General features: G+C 35.8%; 2 protein-coding genes across 4 annotated transcripts in view; both read right to left on the bottom strand.

Moving 5' to 3' along the window:
• Positions 1-1,420: 1,420 nt before the first annotated feature.
• On the bottom strand, positions 1,421-4,597 carry LOC107725582 (ATP-sensitive inward rectifier potassium channel 8-like). The gene is made up of 2 exons (XM_016534889.1): positions 4,018-4,597; positions 1,421-2,851 (listed from the first exon to the last, which is right to left on the bottom strand). The coding sequence occupies exons 1-2, from the start codon at positions 4,368-4,370 to the stop codon at positions 1,951-1,953; spliced, it is 1,254 nt and encodes a 417-aa protein (XP_016390375.1). The 5' UTR covers positions 4,371-4,597; the 3' UTR covers positions 1,421-1,950.
• A 1,365-nt stretch (positions 4,598-5,962) lies between these two features.
• The window catches only part of LOC107725580 (ATP-binding cassette sub-family C member 9-like), a 40,276-nt gene continuing 24,879 nt past the window's right edge, over positions 5,963-21,359 (bottom strand). For 2 of the 3 annotated variants that reach the window (XM_016534887.1, XM_016534888.1), the window contains 13 exons: positions 21,082-21,239; positions 20,151-20,243; positions 19,627-19,729; positions 18,309-18,410; positions 18,084-18,204; positions 17,087-17,217; positions 15,456-15,534; positions 13,487-13,595; positions 11,450-11,553; positions 11,094-11,227; positions 9,787-9,849; positions 9,151-9,333; positions 7,378-7,449 (listed from right to left, as the gene is read on the bottom strand). In XM_016534887.1, coding sequence (XP_016390373.1) covers positions 9,196-9,333; positions 9,787-9,849; positions 11,094-11,227; positions 11,450-11,553; positions 13,487-13,595; positions 15,456-15,534; positions 17,087-17,217; positions 18,084-18,204; positions 18,309-18,410; positions 19,627-19,729; positions 20,151-20,243; positions 21,082-21,239 — 1,335 coding nt within the window. In that variant the 3' untranslated portion in view covers positions 7,378-7,449; positions 9,151-9,195. Of the gene's footprint in view, positions 7,450-9,150; positions 9,334-9,786; positions 9,850-11,093; positions 11,228-11,449; positions 11,554-13,486; positions 13,596-15,455; positions 15,535-17,086; positions 17,218-18,083; positions 18,205-18,308; positions 18,411-19,626; positions 19,730-20,150; positions 20,244-21,081; positions 21,240-21,359 lie in introns of all 3 variants that reach the window. The other variant, XM_016534886.1, reaches the window with a different exon arrangement.

Here is a 21,359-nt window from a genome sequence, read left to right as displayed (position 1 = left end):
GGTGAGCTCCACAGCAGACTTACACCCAACGGTCAAAGCAGCATTACGTCACAAAAGAGTGGACCATGAGGGCTTAGGGTACCATTTGGGACAGGGCCTAGTAATCCTAAAGATCTTGATTAGCTTGTTCTGGTGTATTTTATTAGGGTTGAAGCTAAACTCTGCACAAAAGTGGATCTCGAGGGCCAGAGTTGCCTAGATGAGAATGGTTCTAAAGAAAGACCAGCGTTGGGGAAGCTACGCTGAAACTGTAGCTTGACCAGCAACAAGCTACTCGTCAATTAAAGTAGTTAAGCTACATTCAAGCTACCCTTCTGAAATTTCCAATTAACATTACAAATAACTAAATAATTATTAATGAAGAATTACAATTAAGTTATAAGTAAAATATAATGAAGTTATAAGTAAAATATTTGGGGTTTAAAACAACATACTGTAATGCAATCATGACTTCAAAGAGTAGGGTGAATTCAGGTTGATTGGGACACTTTTCCAAGCCATTTCAACGACAAAAAGTGTCCCAAACATTTGATTTTGTAAACTATTCGATACACACAATAATAAAATACTGTATAGTTAAATAGTTATTTTAGTTATAGTATATTGCTACAAACGCAACATCAATGCAAGAACAAAATGTATGCAACTTAAACTTACAAACGCAACACCAATGTAAGAACAAAATGTATGCAACTTAAACTGGATACGGAGGAGTCATAAAATAAGCAGGTTAAACTCACACAGCACATGCGGTGTTTACTGACTGTGAATGGAGACGTCAATCATCAGCTACGCTCGTGAACACTGCGTTTTGCGTGAATCCCGCCGCAACCATCCTTTGCCAGATGATAAGCACACTACTATATCGCGATTTTATTTTCTGTTCGATTAGTGTTCATTACAAAACTGTGGGGGGACAGATTATATTATGACCGTTCATCATTGTAAAATAGACATTTGATCTGGAGTGCAATAAAGAAGAAAAAATAATCAGTTTAAAAAGGCTATTATTCACCTCCTGTATGTGCTTTAAGTCTTCGACGTAGACCACATTTTAATCTTTGTTTTGCGTAAATTACATTTGATTCATGTTAGGGTTAGCTATCCACTCCTGTATATCCTTTGTAATATCATCAGATGATCTCTTTTCGGTGGAAAGACTGTAAAACCGCGCGATGCGTGATATCACAACAGATGGCGGTAATGAACAAATTTAGTTTGTGAACTAGTCAGAAGAAGACGCTGCGCTGCTTCAATGCATCACAGGCTCGCAAGAACGCAAAACGGAATGTAGCGTTTGGTTGCGCTACACCGCTACTTGCTGGAAAAAGTAGTTAGCTACAGGAAAAGCTACACTGTTTTAAAAGTAGCGTCGCTACTGTAAAGCTACTGAAAAATGTAGTTACGCTAGTAGCGTTGCTACTTGTAGCTAGCTACTCCCCAACACTGAGAAAGACCGGTGAAAATCGTAAACCAGGCATTTTGTCATGTGATGTAACTTCTTGATTTGGTCCACCCTCAGGGGTGAGGAACTGCACTTTGGGCATAGCAAGAGTGGAATTGTTGAGGTGCATAGAGCTGTCCTTGCACACAGAGTTTTTCTGGCACATGGAGGTCCTCATGTGCAAAGAGTTCTGGAGCAACAACTTGTTCTTCTGGAGCATCTGGATCAGGATGGAGGGCTTCTCGTCCAGCTCACTGGCGCTGCGGCGCGAGGTGGCCACCTTGACCGTGTTCCCAAAATTTGAGTATTCCACCAAGTAGCTTGTTCTGGTGTATTTATTAAGGTTGGAGCTAAACTCTGCAGAAAAATGGATCTGGAGGGCCAGAGTTGCCCAGGATGGGAATAATCAAAAAATAGAGGAAACCATAGAAAAGAGCATGACAAGGATCAAGAGAAAGACAAGGACTTAAAGAAAGACAGGTGAAAATCGCTAACCAGGCCATTTGTCATGTGACTGCTAGATTTGGTCCACCCTCAGGGGTGAGGAACTGCACTTTGGGCACGGCGAGGGCGGAATTGTTGCGCCGCATGGAGTTGCTCTTGCGCATAGAGTTGTTCCGGCGCATGGAGTTCCTCTTGCGCAAAGAGTTCTGGTGCGACAACTCACTCTTCTGGAGCGTCTGGATGAGGATGGAGGGCTTCTCATCCAGCTCACGAGCGCTGCAGCGCGGGGTGGCCACCTTGACTGTGTTCCCGAACTTTGAGTAGTCCACCGAGTACACACCCTCTTCTTCGGTCACTATAGGCACGAATCGGTGGCCCCACTGGATCTCCTCGTTCACGTACGAGGTGCGAGCCTGAGTGGAGATGCCTGTGGTCTCCACCACACCTTCCAGGATCACGATGACCTCCAGATCGCTACACTGCAGCTCCATCGCCGAGAGATCGTACAGAGGACTATCCTTATCGATGACGTGACATATGATCAGGGGAGCCAACAGGAAGATGCTGTTGCCGGCAACTGCGCTTTCTGTCTGGACGTCGATCTGGTGGATGGGTATGACTTCGCCCTCTGGCGTAGTGGTCTTCCGGACCACTTGGAGCCGCACGACCGCATTGATGATCATGCTTTTGCGCAGATCACCCACCCGGATCATGAAGCACAGGCGGTTGTTGCGCACGGCGATGACGGCGTTGCGGCTGAAGATGAGGGTCTCGGCGCGCCGGTGGGATTGGGCGGTCTTCATGAAGATGCAGCCCAGCATGACAGCGTTAATTATTAGGCCGATGATGTTCTGTAATATGAGCACCGTGATGGCTGTGGGACACTGCTCTGTTATCATACGGCCTCCGAATCCTATTGTCACCTGCACCTCGATGGAGAAGAGGAAGGCAGATGTAAAAGAGCTGGAAAAGATAAAGAGAAAAGACCGAAGAGTATTAGGCTATTAAAATAAGAGGAATAAAACATCCAAGTAACAACATTATCCACATTAAAAACAAACAAACAAACAAAAAACAGTTCTTTTAATGGTTTTTACTTAATACTATGCATATTGAAATGTCTATCATGATTTTGAAATTATTCTTCTATTTTTTTTAAATGAAAAATTTTCCTGATCACTACATATGATCACATTCCATAATTTAAATTTTTTTTTTTTTTTAATGTCAAAGATTTAGTGATTTTTACTATTAATTTGTGGAAAATGCAGATAAAGAATGAGGTATGTCTACACACTTTACTAGTATTGCAGGCTCTAGGAAAAACCTTCTGAAAACCAGTCAGTATCTGGTGTGACCACCATTTGCCTCACACAGTGCAACACATCTCCTTCGCATAGAGTTGATCAGGTTGTTGATTGTAGCCTGTGGAATGTTGGTCCACTCCTCTTCAATGGCTGTGCGAAGTTGCTGGATTTATTGTGGCCAGCCTAAGGCACACCTGTGCAATAATCATTTCAGTGTATATATATATATATATATATATATATATATATATATGAAAATATGTTGCCTAGAGCCTGCAATACTAGTAATTAGATTATTTCAGTTAATAAATTAAGGTTTTTAATATATTAGCAATTTGTAATTATATATAAAATTTAAATCTGTAATTATATGGCCTAATTTTTATAAATATAACTATTTTATAATTATTGTTTTTAAATGTTGAAAATTAGTAACATTTACACAAATGTAGGAACGAAGAAGAATGAGTTATTACATAGTACTTTATTCTTCATAGAAATATATTTATTAGCATTTATATATTTATATATATTTCCTTTTCAACAAGTTGTGCTTTATGCTGTACTATTGAGCTGAACTGACACCAACATAAAAAAAACCTTACATTTACTAGAATTCAATGAAAATATATTTTATTTCAGTTATTAGTTTGCCATTATAAATCTGTAAGAGTTTTAATACAGGATATACATATTTAGACATTTAATTAATTTATTAAAATATAAATATAATAACATTACATTACTGCACAAACATATAACACAGTCAAGGTCGACTCTTCTAATTTTTTACAATAACTAAAACAACTTGGGCACACTTACTTGACATTAGTGAAACACTGCTCTACGCCAGGTTTACGGTTAGTGTCCAGATCTCCGTGCGCAAAGGCCACCAGCCACCAGAACATAGCGAACAGCAGCCAGCTGCACAGGAACGTCATGGAGAAAATCACCAGGGTGAAACGCCATTTGAGATCCACCAAAGTAGTGACCACGTCCTGCAGGAATCTGCCCTGCTCGCGGATGTTCTTGTGCGACAAGTTGCATGCGCCGCTCTTGGCGATGAAGCGCGCTTTGTTCACGCGGTCCCTGAACACGGGCTTGCGGGGAATCGGCGACACGAGCGCCGGGGAGAACGCGAACTCTTCGGGAATTATGCTTTTGCGCGGCAGCATTATTTAAGCAGGTCACTGCAAACGGTCAGGAAAAAAGACTCTCCATTCAACGACTGTCAAAAGCGCAGCTCCAGTTCAATAACGGTCCTGCATCTGCCCTCTTAACACTGTTCAGCTAGCATAAACTAAAGTTAAGAAAGTTATTTTGCATCTGTCAGACCTTAATCTGGGTTCTTGTGTCAGTTTATACAATAAACACCACATAAACATCAGAACACACTCACCGCGTAAAGGCTTCAAAAAGTATCTTTATGATGATTGTGCTGCGCTCTTACAGGACTTTACACGCATGGGCGGTACATCACTGTCCTGCTGCCTCCGAGAAACATTCACTCTGGAGAGAAGAGTAAAACTACTTTCAAAGATTTCATTAACTAAATCTGCCCTTATTTTATAGATTAAATATAAACTTTTATAGATTATCATATAAACTGAAGTAGCCTAAAATAGAGTTAGTCATAGAGAAACTATAGCCTTTATAAAATAGACCATTATAATAGGAACAGATAAACTGGCAGACAAATTTTTGAGAAATTTAAATGGAGAAAAAACAATGTGTGTGTCTGTGTCAGTGCAATGTAATGAGTTATTGTAAGAGTGCAAGAGCTTTCAAACTGGGTCTGGAGACACCCGAGGACCGCAAGGGGGCGCTAGAAAGACTGAACATTTTAGTTTAATTTAGTTTTTAATTGAAAAACATATATATTTTAGGTAACAGGTAACTTTTTATACTTTTATATTATTCGACACATTTATTGAATGCACATTTTTGTTTTATTTTGCTTTCTGAAGACAGTAAAAATTATGAGATTAATTGTGAATGTTTTGTTTAGTTGACAGCCCTATTTTTTAACAATCAAATAATAGTAATAAACCTAAATGCGCCTATTGTTTGTTTTTTTTGTTTTTTTATGACTACACGTTTTCTTCTATGAGACACACACACACTTAAGAATAAGCTAAGAATAGTTTGAATCTGCAGTTTCTCCTCGATGTTGTCTTTAGCTGCTCACTGGTTAAGGCAATGTTCTCCGTAAAACTGCTTTGGTATTATATTTATTGTGAAAAGTGCTATAGATAAATCTGAATTGATAATGTTTTTCTTCAGGTTTATATATCTAACTTTATCCTAATAGAGAGTAGGATAAAAGACGCTTTCAACTTACAAAGTAAACATTATCTAGATTTGCTTTGGCTTCAGTACATTTGTCGTAATAATATCACAATTAATATGTTTCTCTCACAGAATAAATGGGTTTCTGTATATGGAAATATATAGCTGCCTTTATAATTTAGGAAAGAGGCAAGATAACCGTATTTGGGAGTCCTTGGCATCAAGTTTCATGACTGTCAAAATGTGAACAGAAGGGGGCGCTGTGTAGCAAACTATTTTTTCCTACCCAAGGGACTTCGAAGTAATGCAAGCGTTAAATGTGACAATTATAGTCCTTTTTTTTTTTTTTTACATTTTCACCATTTAGTAAATAGTTTTCAGTTTTATAATTGCTTTACCCTTATAATTGTTCCCGTTTCGCTGAATATTAGTGCATATGCTAGCTAAGGCACTCAACAGAGATAAGTAAACGCACAAAGCAATTTTTATTTTCATTTCATGTGTACAAAAAAAGTTAGGCACACAGAACAATGCTGTTAAATGCTTATGATACAAATGCCATATTAATAGCATGGGCCTATGTACATTTAAAACAGTCCATCATGACTAACATGCAAATACCTGAAATTTGCAGTAGGTAATTACAAAAAACCTGACATGTTTTTGACTGAAATGTGCTGCTGTTGGCTCTTAGGTACGTTTTACGTCATGTTTACACATCACCAGAGTGTGTAAAGCGTGTCAGTTGCACTTTTACGCACATGGTTGCGTTCACAAGTTACTGGAATATCACTACGCAAGTGTTACATCACAGCTCACTGCAAATATTCATCAAATCAGCCACCCTGACAGTCAACGGAACGATTTCCCACAGTGGTTGCAGCTATGCATCATCTTACTGCAGGGACAAAGCGTCACTTACAACATATTGTTTAGATCATCTTTGGTTGTAACTTCCAGAAAGCAGAGCGATCAAATAAAGAAAGCTGAAAATTAAAAGGTGAAAGGGAGGTAAGGGTACAGACTGGCACTCCATTAAAGGACGAGGAGAGAAACAAAGGACGTAATGTGTACAATATATCGCTTGGCTGTAAAGACTGCAGACTCGTTTTGACATCCCCATAACAAAACGCCATAGCGGCTTAGGAAAGAGAAATTACATTGTTTGAAATGATATTTAACTTGTAGTGTACTCAGAAAAAGTGTAGGCCTGTTTGCTTAGAGTATGCATTAAAATATATGGTAAATCTTTTATGTTGTTTTTATAGGGTGAATCTCATGATAAAACGTCTAAAAGAGAAAAAAACCCCACTAAAATAGGTTTTTGGTTAAGTAATTTGCATAAGAAGAATACAGTACAAAGTATAAAATACAATCAGTTTTGTATATAGGGTGTGAATAACACATTAGGGTTGATCTGGTGGACATTGCAGGACTCCACAGGCATGTGAGGGTGCAGGCTTTGGGGAGCCAGCTGTATTTGTCCTCCTTCCCTAAATCTGTATCAGCAGTGCACTTCAGACAGACAGACAAGAGTGTCAGGCCTCAACCGGACAGACGTGCTCTGTACAGTGTTGGTACTAATTAAAACACAGTAGATAAATGCTTATTGCTTATGCATTTCAGAGTACACGCGTCATCAACTTAGAAAAAGAGCCATAGGGTAAGAAAATGCTAAAAAAGAGTCTAATACTGTGCTTAGGGTTCATATAAAACAATAACAGTGTGTAGTTGAGTCCTTTCCGATGCAACTGTCAAAAATGGCTGCCATTTTTTTCATAAGGCCAAAAGTGGTATAAACCAATGCGGTGACGGAGATGAGTGACTCTACATGTCAGCTTTGACGAAGGATGCAAATAAGCCGTCCTCTTGTTCCATGAGAATCTCTGGTTTTCCATACTCCATGATGCTTCCTCGCTTCATCACAATGACTAGATCAGCCGTCAGGATAGTGTGGACACGATGCTGTGGAAAACAGGCACATTCAAGTAGATGTGTGCACATGTATTTCTACTGACACATCACCTTAGCTGTCAAGATTATGTTTAACTGTGCCCTTTTGTTGCTCAAATCGCTGCAAGATTCTGTACAGAGTCAGTAGCGGCTCGTGGGTTTAAAAATAGAGGAGGCACACTAATTGTATTGGTCTGGGGATCCCCGCCGGCACGAGAGCTCAGCTCTCCCCCAGCCTCCCCCTCCCCTTCTCTATATCCTAGCGGTTGTAATTACATCAGCAGATTCGACACATTCACGATAGAAAAGCGGCGCTTTCCAACTTCAGTAACATTATGGTATTACAGCTGTGAAATTACAAACAAAAAATACACATTCTGAGACATGAATTGAAATGAATTGTGAATTTTATTAACATTAAATCGTGCTCCCATTTTCACCTCAAAATTTTGGGGAAGCTGTGCCTCCCCTGCCTCCCCTCGACGAGCCGCCACTGATCAGAGTAAAACAACAAGCTGCTGTTTACAGGATAAATGAAAACCAGCTTGAGGGAACGCTACAATCATTCCAGTGCACAAAACGGTAGCAGGTGCAGGCATTTAATTCGGTGAAACTCACAAAGGGCCCTGAAATAATAACTAAATAACTTGGCCCATCTATCATAAACACCAAAGGCTAGTGTCATTTTTACTATTTAAATACAATTTTAGCTTTTATTAATATTTTAAATTATCTTTTATTTTTATATTTTAAATTTAGGTTAAAGTTTTAGTAATTTTTTTTTGTTTTTTATTAGTCTTTAAATAAATATTTCTATGTAGTTTTAAGTTTAATTTTATGCCAGTTTTAGTTCTAATAATTTTAGTTCTCTGCGTTCAACAATTAGTATCTGAGGCAATATTGCTAATTTTAGTTTAGTTTTTCATCATTTATATTTAATTTTTTTATTTCAACTAAATTAATTGAACATTTTTAATAGTTGTTTTAGTTAACAACACGCACGCAACTAAACATAATTTTTCAAATTTTTGTGAAAAATTGTAAAAAAAAATAATTATATAATATATATATTGTTTTCATAATAAATATTTAATAGACCACTAGCAAAAAAACTAACAAAAAAAACAACATTTTATTTATTTAATTAATTTTTAATATAATTTATTTTATTTTACAGAGAGTCTATTTTCTTAGAATACCTGGTCAGGTAAGGGCCTTTATGTCATATTAAAAAAGAAAAAAAAACAGGCTCACAACACCTATATTGTGGCTATTTGTATTTTTAAAAATGTATTTGTCAAACTGTTTATTTGTCAGAAAAAAAGATAAAAGGTTATTTAAAAATTGTGAAAGATAAATGTTGACCAGGTAAAAACCAAATAAATTATATTAAAAATGAATAAATAAACACATTTCAACCTAAAACCGTAATGTTGAAAAAAAAAAAAAAGACTAGTCAAACACTAGTCAGCTGGCTTTAGATTACACTCTAAAAATGCTGGGTTGTTTCAATCAAACTTTGGGTCAAAAATGGACTAACCCAGCTGTTGGGTTAAAGTTTTCCATTAAATTTTTAACCCAAAAGTTGGGTTAGTCTATATTTGACCCAAAGTTGGGTAGAAACAACCCAGCATTTTTTAGAGTGTAGGGTTAGTGACTGTGCGCTGAAGTGTTCTAATAGGTTGCACACATAAGAAGCTCTTGGTTACCAACCAGTGTGGCAGGGCGTAGGCGCCTAGGGGCGGAGCCAAAGCACGGTTACTTGTGCGTCCGGACTAAGATGCTGAAGAGGCTGTTCTCCTGTGCCAAGAGGTTAGGAGCGCTGTCACACTCTACCAGAGTCCCAGAGGAAAACACCAGCACCTGCTCCGCCTCCAAGATGGAGGAAACCAGGTGCTGTGTCAGAAGAAGAGAGACGGGTGGACAAAGTAGGACAAAGAAGAGAGGGGAAAAAGGTGATGAGGGTGAGGAGAGAAAAACGGGTGAAAAAGTGCAGCAGACAGAGATCATGCATTTATTCGTGTTCTCTGACACAAACAGAGGCAGAAAGGCCATTTTTGTGTATCTGTGGCTCTGAATGTCAGCTTATAGTACAAACATCAGACTACAGTGGCTGCAGGCTTATAAAATTCTTATAAGCCAATGTGTTAATGCCAAGAGATTGATAGTGACTGATTGTCAGCTGTCAGAAGTGGTGAAGAAAGATGAAATCAGGGAAAGGATTGAAGATGTCAAAGCCTGGCAAGCATTAAAAGTCCTTTTATCCCTTTAAAGATCTATTTCTGTATTGTATTTCTGTGCTCATTTTTTATACAGACCAGCAAAAAAAGTTGATATAGGGTAACTTACTGCTATAGTGACAACCGTCCGATCAGCAAATGCAGTCATCACCACTTTCTGAAGAATATTTTCCTGTTGAATTTACCACAAGAAACATTTTAATACAAAATTTTTTTTTCCAGCCTTTAGCTTTCAGAAATTATGCGTTCTTTCCAAAACAAGACCCAAACAAGATGAAATCGAAATTTACCTAATTTTAATACAATCCAATCAATTCCCAATAATTTTGACTCAATGAATTTCCTGTTTCAATCTATAATACATTACATTATGTAAGTAAAATGTGTTGAGAATGTTTTTATAAACATTTAGCAAATTATATAAAATGTAATGGATGTAAATTTAAGCCTAATCCTAATGCCTAAGGAAAAAAAAAATCAAAACTATGAGATATCATAATTATGAGAATAAAGTCAAAATAATGACAAAAAAACTCAGAATTATGAGATAAAATGTAATGGATGTATATTTAGGTGAAGTCATGATTAGGTGATAAAATGTCAAAATTACTATATAGTAAGTCATAATTATGAGATAATAAAAATCAAAACTATGAGATACTAAATCATAATTATGAGAATAAAGTCAAAATAATGACCAAAAAACTCAGAATTATGAGATAAAATGTAATGGATGTAAATTTAGGTGAAGTCATGATTAGGTGATAAAATGTCAAAATTACTATATAGTAAGTCATAATTATGAGATTTAAAAAAATCTAAACTATGAGATACTAAATCATAATTATGAGAATAAAGACAAAATAATGACCAAAAAACTCAGAATTATGAGATAAAATGTAATGGATGTATATTTAGGCGAAGTCATGATTAGGTGATAAAATGTCAAAATTACTATATAGTAAGTCATAATTATGAGATAAAAAAAATCTAAACTATGAGATACTAAATCATAATTATGAGAATAAAGTCAAAATAATGAGAAAAAAAAACTCAGAATTATGAGATAAAATGTAATGGATGTATATTTGGGCAAAGTCATAATTAGGTGATAAAATGTCAAAATTACTATATAGTAAGTCATAATTATGATATTTAAAAAAAAAATCAAAACTATGAGATACTAAATCATAACTATGAGAATAAATAAAAAATTATGACAAAAAAATGTCATAATTATATCAGAAATACAAATGCTTTGTCAACATTTTCGTTAACCTGATTTCATCTCAAAATTTTGACTTATGATGTATCTCATAATTTCAACTTTTTATGTCATAGTTATGGTTTACCAAATCATGATTTTTTTTCTTATGGAATGGAAATGGTCTTCCGTAGATGTAGATGTGGTTGTACCGTGGCCATGTCTATAGAAGCTGTCGCCTCATCCATAATTAGGATGCTGCTTTTGCGGACAAAGGCCCGGGCAAGACAGAAGAGCTGTCTTTGTCCCACGCTGAAGTTCTCCCCTCCTTCTGTCACCACAGCGTCTGGGGAAAGACATACGTACTGCATGATGCTTTACAGCTGTTCAGATTTACCAAATATCACTTTTAAATAAAACTGAATGCTTCGGGTCATCATGAAAAGGTCAGAAAACTCCAGCATTTCATTGCAATAGAAAATTTTCACTCGAGGTCAAAATCATGACTGACATTATGGTGTCAGCCGATCCTGATGAGGGCTGAACAGTTGGACAGGATCATTCTTACCCAATCCTCCTGGGAGTGCTTTCACTATATTCTTCAACTGGGCAATTTCAAGTGCTTCCCAAAGCCTGTCATCAGTGCAAGTGCGCTCGGGGTCAAGATTTAACCTAAAAACGCACAGGCGCAAACAATAGAACACACAAAGAATTAGCAGACATTCATATCTTATGTCGTTACAAACCTATAAAAAGACAAAAGGAGACATTTAGCAGAATGTTCATGCTGCTCTTTTTCTTACAATGAAAGTGAAGGAAGACTGGGGCTAAAAAGTATCAGAAAAGTTGGCCGTATGACTCGTGCACTATATTCCAGTCCTCTGAAGTTATATGATAAGTTTGTGCAAGTAACAGCATCGATATTCAATAGTCAGTGGTTATTGAGTGTCTTGTCACCAGTAATCATTGGTTTTGATATGCAATATTTTAAAAGCTTGGTGTCAGTAAGATTTTTTTTTTTTTTTTAATTCAGCAAAGATGCATTAAATTGATCAAAAGTGATAATAAAGACATTTAAAATGTTACAAAAGAATTCTAATTCAAATAAATGCTGTTCTTTTGAACTTTTAATCCTGAAAAAATGTATCACTGTTTCAACAAAACTATAAAGTAGCGTAACTGTTTTCAACATTAATAATAATATGTTTCCCATGCACCAAATCAGCATATTACAATGATTTCTGAAGGATCACATGACACTGAAAACTGGAGTAATGATGCTGAAAATTCAGCTTTGCCTTCACAGGAATAAATGATATTTTAAAATAAATTAAAATAGAAAACTGTTACTTGAAATTGTAATATTTCACTCTTTAACTGTAATTTAGACCAAATAATTACACCTTTTGTGAACATAAGAGACTTCTTTCAAAAACATGAAAAAATAACCATCACTTTCATTGTATGGAAAAGAGCAGCTTGGTCATTCTTCAAAATAACTCTTTTCTTGTTCCACTTAAAAAAGATGTGGGACATCATCAGCCTGAATAAATATGACAGAATTTAGTTTTTTTGGATGAACTTTCCCTTTTAATGAATAACGCACTCAGGGGACGTAGTGTTAATGCACCCAATGACCATAAGACGAAATGCTAATAAACCCATATTCACATCCGTGTTTTTAACACACTGGGAAATGGATTCTAACTACAGCTTCTTCCTTTATGGGCCTACTTTTTCCTGAAATTAAAATCAAGGAAAGATTTGCTGTACTAATAATTTGTACGCTCTGTCTCCTGGGCCCAATGATCCATTAGGCCTGCTTCGTATAAACATTGTCATGACAACAGCTTGCCCAAAACCATTCCCAGGCGACTTGTGATGGTGGTTCAGTTTTATTTTCTTTCTTATCCCTTGGCGGCCTCTTTAAACAAACCCCATATGCTCACTGTCTTCAGAAACAAACATGACACTTAGTATCCGTGAGAAGTTCAAACAAGCCTGGAGCCGAGGACACTTGTAGATACATATTGAACATCCAGTGAAATAAATACTTAACACTGTTTGAAAAGAAACCTATTGGGGAATAAAATCCTGAATACATAAGAATGTATAGCTTATTCTAAGAACAGCAGAGTTATGCAATGGCAGTATATCGAAACGCCCCCTATTTCGCATCCTGGGGGTCCCTGTGTTTTGTAAATGATCTGTGTTTATGCTGAACTTCTGATTAAAAATGTCAGGCAGGAAGTGCGTGTTTATTGTCCCTGGTCTTGTCTGTTTGGGTCAGTTTAGCCTTAGTGAGTGCGTGTGAGGTAGGGCTGGACGATATGGCCAAAATTGATATCACGTGCAGTGCTCATGTTTATTCAACGAAGTCAAACGGCACAAATAAATCAATGTATGGGAAACACTGGTAATGTATATCGATCGGTCGGAAATGTGTTTAAAAATCATATCACCGTTATTGAAAAAAATTATATCGCGATACATATTGATATTGAATTATTGTCCAACCCTAGTGTGAGGTGCATGCATTACGCAGATACAAACGTATTTTTGTGTCTGTTTGTATGTTTGAGCGAGCATGTTTGCATGTTTATACCGGATGGAGCCGCTGAACAGCACTGGATCCTGTAGAATGATTGACAGACGGGATCTCAGGGTTTGGAGTGGAAGCTTGCAGATGTCAATGCCATCAATAACAATCTTTCCTAGAGCAAAAAAAGATCATGACACACACAAGTTTTGAATTAGATTTTATTTTTATATTTTCAGTTGTCATTAGTTTACTTATTTTGTTATATGCTTTTATCATTTTTTTATTTTTATATTTAGCTTTAATTTATTTTTATTTCAGTTTTAGTTTGATTAATTTTAGTACTTAAACATATTTTATTTCAGTTAGTTACCAAAGCAGTATTTCTCATTTTTGTTTGTTTTTAGGTTTTTCACCTAATACTTATATTTTTTATTTATTTTACGTTTATTTGTTTGTATGTTTGTTTTAATTTTCATTATTTATAATTAAACAATTTTTAATAGTTTTAGTTAATAATAACAACACTGGTTTATATTTAGCTCATATTAATTGAGAAACTACACTGATATTTGTATTTATTTATTTAAATGTATTTATTAAATTTTATTATGATTTATTTATTTTATTTTCTATTATTATTTATTATTTTTAAACATTTTTTAACAACTCCAGTTAACAATAACAACACTGTTTTTTATTTTATTTTTTAACTCATATTAATTGCGAAAATTGAGATAATTATTTTATTATTGATTTTTTAAAATTTATTTAATATATTTGTATTGGTTTATTATTTTAACAATTTGAATAGTTTTAGTTTTAGTTAACAATACCATCTCTGGTTTATATTTAGCTCATATTAATTGAGAAACTACATTGAATATTTTTATTTATTTATTTCCTTTTAGTTAAACCATTTAAAAGGTGTTTAAAAATGGCAATGGCACATAAAACATACACTTTCTATTATATACCAATATAAATGTCATATTAACTCCATAGATGTGTTTTGCGTCAGCTACCCAGATATTTAACATATCTAACTATATAAAATATAGCCATATTTAGCTCTTCGCAAAATCTCAAACTAATCCCAATAACATTTTTCCTTCTTTCCCTGAAGGATTGTTTTATTGTTTTGGGTGTTCAGGTCAGTTTACAATAACTTGACTTTAACACATAGTGGTTTGTAGTGGATATCAGGAGACCAAACACAGCTCTTAAGATTTTCCTTTTACCTTTATATGGACACAGTGAAGAGAGAGTCGGTGCACTTCTGATTTAAAACATCTCTAACAGCCGTGCTCATGTGCACAAAACAGCATGAACTGTTTGATTTGGCTAAAGATTTATTTTGACTAAGAGAAATATGGTAATGCTGCACGCTGGATAATATGATAAAACTCACAGAGAAAATAAATGTGATGTATTTTTGTTTGTCATAATAATAAAATCAATATCCCAAAAATAACCCTATTTAGTTATAACTGTTATTTATAGCATTGCTGTAATTCTTCTGCATCATTTTTATTTAATTACGAAGGAAAGAGGTAGAGAATTTTCTTTAAATGCATTACTGAACGTTGTACTAAATATATTGCATGATTTAGATAACAGTTTTTTTATACACTTTCTGTTTGATATCTTACAACAAATGATGCGATGGTTCCATTTTAAATCAACCAGACTAAGAAATTCTGTCAATAATGACAGTACGACTCAACAGATCTCTATGGTTAATGTCTAAGTATGACATCATGGCTGCTTGTCAAAGTGACAGTAACCATAAGGTAAAAGAACAAACAACACGGGCAAAGAAATAAATGTATCTAGGGTAAGCAACTGAGGACATAAAAAATAATGTCCACAGCTTTTTTTCATATTTTCCAAACTCTTTTTTTCTTCTTTAGGGATCCACAAGGGTCAACGTGTCCCCAGCGGCGAGCTTGACATACATCTGAGCGCTGTAATGCTCAGTGAACCATAATATTTCATTAAATAGAGATTTGGAAGATGTCCTGGGAAGACCTACCTTCAAAAACATCCACCATGTTGAAGAAGGCCAGAGACAGCGAAGACTTTCCACTGCCCGTTCTGCCACAGATGCCCACCTGGGACAAAAAGAACAACACGTAAGCACTTGACACAGCCTGACATTTTCAGACTGCTTTTGTATAAACACACTCAGGGCTGCTCTCCTAAATTACACAAACTAGTGCGGACAGTTACAGTTCCCATGTCACAACAAGAAGCCATCTGTGCTGCCGTACTCGTATACTGAGAACCAGGGCACCTATTAAAAAACAAGTTAGACTAATAAAGATAAAAGCTTATGACGGAATTGCAAATTGCGTAGGTTTTGCTTCAATGTGTAGTTGATATTCAGGCAGAGATTAACTGGTTTCGCAGTGCAGTGAGAAAATAAACGCTACAGTGACAAAACCGCAAGTGAGTGTTATGTGCTACAACAGGTCGATCGGTATCAGGACTACCAAATTCTCATGGTCAGCTTTGGTCGGAGGTTGTGACATCTAGGGCAATTTTAATAATATTTTTGAGGGTAACGGACAACATACGTTAGACAGATTGAGAGTAATAATATTGTTTATTTATTGAAGTGTTATTTTAACATTATTAATATACTATTGTAGTATTTATTAATGATTTGAATTAAACTTTATTTTCTTCATTTTAATTGAAGTTTAAGTTTTAGTAGTTTTATAATGTGCTTTTATCATTTTTATTAGTTTTTGTTTTTTATATTTCTATTTAGCTTTAATTTTGTATCAGTTTTAGCTAGGGCTGTCAAATCGATTAATCATGATTAATCGCATCCAAAATATAAGCTTTTGCTTACATAATGTTTTTGCTTTCACTTCCATGTGTGTGTGTGTATGTACTGTCTATATATGTATATATAGATAAACACACATACATGTACACATGTAAATATCTAAGAAATATATATTTATACACACACACACACACACACACACATATATATATATATATATATATATACACACACACATATAATGCCATAAATCATTAGGATGTTAAGTAAAGATCATGTTCCATGAAGATATTTTGTACATTCCTACTGTACATATATCAAAACTACACACACACACACACACACATTTTGTGCATATATATATGCACACAAATAAATAATTCATAATATACTGTATATGTATTTGTATGTGTGTGTATTTATATATACGTATAACTATACACAGTACACACATTATATCATGTAAACACAAAGTTTCGTTTTGGATGTGATAAATCACGATTAATCGATTTGACAGCCCTAGCAGTTTAGGTCAAGTAGTTAAACATTTATTTTAGCTGCCAACACAACATTTCCAATTTCCATCTAAATTTAAATTAAAATTTACATAAAAAATGTAATGTATATTTTAATTTCGCTTCATTTCAATTATCGAAAACCATTTTTAATAGTTTTAGTTAACAATAACAGCACTGATTTATTGCTTAGTAAACCTATATTGAATAGCTGATTCACCATCCTTGCCTATTCATACAACATTAATGAAATATTTACTTTCAAATTGAGAATAAATTGGATAAAGTAAAAAAAAATATGCAGAAGTAAATAATTTTTTGGTCATTTTAGATAGATCTTTTTTTTTTTTTTACCTTTTGCCCAGGGTTGATGTGTGCATTGACGTGTTTGAGGACAGGTTTGAGCATGGTGTCATAACGGACACACAGATCATGGATCTTTATCTCTCCATGCTGCGGCCAGTCTTCCGGTACCTGTGAGACATCTGAAATCAAAGTGAATAAAATTATTTAGTTTGTCATTTTATATATTCCATGTTTTAACTGTTACGAGATAAAATATAGCAAAACTGACATATCCGACTGCTGATGTGATCTCAGCAAGACGCCATCATGAGTCTACTACGTTCATGTAGAATAAAATAGCTTTTCTGGGCCACTGATTGTGGCATAATTTCATGTGAGTTCACATCATTAATTTCTTTAGGCACAAAACCTTTTTAAGTGTAAAAAACTTACTGCACCTTTAACCTTTGAAGCATGTTTATGGATATAATTTAGTTTACAGAATGGTTAACTACATAATTTTCCTTTCTGCCCAGTCAGTCTCCTCATATGACTTTATCTGAGGAGAGTATAAAGTAGACATAACACTGATACATCAATGGCAACAAAAAATTCAGAACACTGCAAGTGAGCACTTTAACAAGCTGCAATTAACACAGCTATATATGGTGTCCAAATGTCAAAGTTTAGTCTCATAGCTACTGCTATCCAGGTCAGTTTTCCATTATTTCACTGAGAAGGAGATGGAGAATAAGCTATTGTTTCAGTCTAACAGTGGCGCTAACATGCTATTGCTAAAACTTCTCCTTTTTCTTAGCGTCTCGTCTCTAGAGGCGAGTGTTTAGACTCTACATACTAAACGCCCTTTCATGATGCTCTCAGTGGTTTGTGTCAGGTCGCTCTGTCCTAATGCACTAAAATGGGAGAAAATGCACATGTGGCAGTGCTTTGGAAGCCAGAAATATGAGTTTTTATCTAGTAGGTATAAATCTTAATTTAGAGTCTAAATAGTACTCTGGATAATCATTAGAAACGATACTAATAGTGTCAGGAAAGGATTTATTACCCATGGATCCCTCATAGTTCTCAGATTCTGTGCTGAGGAAGCTGTTGACCTTCTTTACCGCAGCCATCTGGACCTCCAGGTCTGCCAGATTCCTCACCACCCAGTTCAGGTAGTTTGTCACCTTAACACAAAGCATGTTGAGGACTTTTAAGTGCTTTTAAGTGCTTTTAAATCACAGATGACCACTAGAAATTCAATAAAGCTGTGTTTAAATGGATAACTCACAGTGAGGGCATATGTTAGACCAAGTCCAACCAGTCCAGACTGAGATGTGGACCAGATCGCTGCCACTGCTGCAGTGAGGACAATCACAGCACCCAGATAATCCTGACAGGAAAATACAAATGTTATTATATAGGGATACCAAAGTTTTACTAGTTGATAATAATACCATTAATTAACTGCTATAATCCTCTGTACTTTGATACCACAAAAGTAAAGTATTTGAAAGTATGTATTTTGATACTAAAATACCATTGTACATGTTTCTTTCTTTAAAAAAAAAGTTAATTATTAATATAAATATTAATGAATTAAATTTTTAAAAAGTATCTCTATTCTACATCTCATGAGAAAATATAAGTATTTTAGTGCTTTAATGCAGTGCTTTCGTATGAATTGTTACAATGCAATCGTATAAAAATGATTTTTAGAGAAAAAAAACCCATAAAGCTCCACCCCTAAACCTAACCCTCAGTGGGGCGTAAGCATATTGTACAAAAACTTACAAATTGGATCGTACGAATTCATATGAATTAGCCAGTAATATTCCAAAATGTAAAATAGTTATGAGATTGTGTTGGTATTTCTACATTAAACAAACTTTCATGATGCTCTCAGTGGTTTGTCTATTTTATGAGGTGGCGTTTTAGTAGAGATTTGTAGGATGTGATTCATACAAAAACATACAATTTAGGTTTAGCTCCAACCTTAAACCTAACCTTCAATGGGGCGAATATCAGAATACCATACAAAAACGTACAAATGGGATTGTGCAAATTCATATGAAAAAGTGAAAACTACTTTTCTTAGTGATATTTAGTGCCTGTTTATCAGGAAGTAACGATTTTGTTTTCTTTGACCAGTTTGATGAAAACAGTATTTATTCGCAAATGTTTTATTCCAATTTTGCGCACAAGTTAAATTCGCAACTTTGGATGGAAAACCAGCTAGTGAATGTTATTTATTAAATTAAATAATTATGATAAATTAATCAGCAAGACTGTAATTTTAAACATTACATACACTGCATTCTTTATATTAATGTTGTGTTTGAAAGTCGGTTGGAGATGGTTTCTTTACCACCTATACCACGCTTCAAACAGAACAGTCAATGAAGACGAAGAAGAGAATGATGTGTGCTCCCGGCGCCTATTTATACTATAGTCGCACCGGTAGTGACGTCATGGCTGTCGCCGGCCAACGAGTTGGTGTTTTTTTTCAATGTATGCTTCAGACACGGGTCACGACGAGGCGTTCCCCATAGCGACCCCTAGAGGACGCAGTTCGAAGTTCCCATGAAAGGGAACTCAAATTTACTTACCGTTCTGACCTCCAGCCACCGGTTGGCAGCAGAGAGAAACAGGTAGGCTGTGTTGTTGGTGTCAGTTAGCTCCAACATCCGCTGTTTAAAGCGAGCCTCGTGCCTGGAAACAGAGACCTTTTACTTTGTGTCAAAACCATTTACAATGTGATACAGATCCATGACTGACTAGAGCTAACTGTGACGAATAAGAGCGTTCAGTTCATTCATGTAAACACTCTGGAGACTTAACAGAGGAGATGAAAGCTTAATCTCTTAATGTTCATTGTTGGATTACTTTAAGTCAAGGATGCGTGTATAAGCACAATGTGTTTATAAGAAATGGCCTGGAGCCACTGAGACTGCATCACTTCTGCATGGCTGATATTGTACACAATTGGCTTTGCATCACAAAGACGCATTTAATTCTGTTTTCACTCATATGCAACTACTTAGTTCTGCATCCAGTCAAGAAGAATACAGAGAGAGAAAGTGTGGTTTATTCAGACAGCCACGTGCTTTCGGAAAACCCTCAGTTCACTGACCTGAATGCTCGAATGGTGGTGAGGCCCTCTGCAGTCTCAGAGAAATGACAGAGAAGAGGCAGCTGAGTAGAGTCATCGAGATCTTGCAGATCTCTGTTGGAGACAAAGAACAGCAACAGACAATAGAGCTTAGTCTGGTTCTGGAAGTAAAAATGTCTTTCTTATAATCATAGCTGACTTTAATGGATTTGATGCTGACTTTAAAGGATTATTATCAGTAGTGAACTGACACTATTGTCTTTTAGAGCTTCTTTAGAGTAGAATCTGAATTGTCTAAATAGTTGAGTTTCCATAATTGATTCTGCTGTTTCCTGTTTATCTCTGAGAAAATGCTTTGACATAATCTGTATTGTTTAAAGCAGTGTTTCCCAACCTTTTTTTAGTCGCGGCACCCTTTGGAAATTTTAACAAACTTGTGGCACCCTGCACAGCTTATAAATATTAAAAAATTATTTTTTACACGGCACCCCTGCTCTCGACAGACGGCACCCCGGTTGGGAAACACTGGTATAAAGCACTATAGAAATAAAAGTGACTTGACTTGAAAGACCTTTTCTTGTGGCAAACATCTGAGTGTGAAAAAAATGTGGAGTGGGGTCTTGATTCTTTTTATCAGTTTTTAGTTGTATACTGAGATGTGGGCATTGTGCTCAAAAATGAATGCAAGCTTACAATCAACTGTAAGAAAGGTTCGGTTTAAGAAAATGAGATGATTGGGGCGTACATCAACAGAGGAAAGTCTGCCATTTTCACCAGAAGATCAAGTTATGACAGTTATGAACTTAATTCAGTCAAGTTATTTTGACATGTATAAGTTAAGCTAGGCTTACTTAATTCAGTTAAGTTAATCCTATACAAAGTCCTTGAGTAGAGATAACATGTTTCCAATGTGTGAAAACCATGATTGAATCACGTTAGGAGAACTACTTACTTGGAAGCAACCCGGAAGTACTTCTGAATAAAGTAGAAAGCCACAGCAAGGGGCACCAGTGCAATTAGGAAGGCAGGGGTGACGAAAGCAATGACCCCAATCGCTGAGAGACAGAGTAGAGTGGAGCGAGTGAGAGACTCTAGTGTCGGGGGAATGTGCTGTGGAGAAAGAACGATAAAGACGCACATTAGCACGCATACGCCACATTCTTCATCTCATTAATACGATAATGTTGACTACCGCAGCACTGAGGTCACATGTTTGTGTGGAAAACCAAG

Source organism: Sinocyclocheilus rhinocerous, unplaced genomic scaffold (assembly GCF_001515625.1).
Source record: "Sinocyclocheilus rhinocerous isolate Xijiao unplaced genomic scaffold, SAMN03320098_v1.1 scaffold153, whole genome shotgun sequence".
In the NCBI taxonomy this organism is placed as follows: Eukaryota; Metazoa; Chordata; class Actinopteri; order Cypriniformes; family Cyprinidae; genus Sinocyclocheilus; species Sinocyclocheilus rhinocerous.
The sequence above is the reverse complement of the archived record's forward strand: the minus strand, read 5'-3'. Positions and strand labels throughout refer to the sequence as shown.

What these genes read in the sequence shown, in the direction of transcription:
- LOC107725582 (XM_016534889.1), bottom strand. Translation starts at nt 4,370, where the DNA reads ATGCTGCCGCGCAAAAGCATAATTCCCGAAGAGTTCGCGTTCTCCCCG. An exon ending in CAGTGTTTCACTAATGTCAA is followed by an intron (nt 2,852 to 4,017) that starts GTAAGTGTGCCC and finishes TATCTTTTCCAG; the next exon opens with CTCTTTTACATCTGCCTTCC.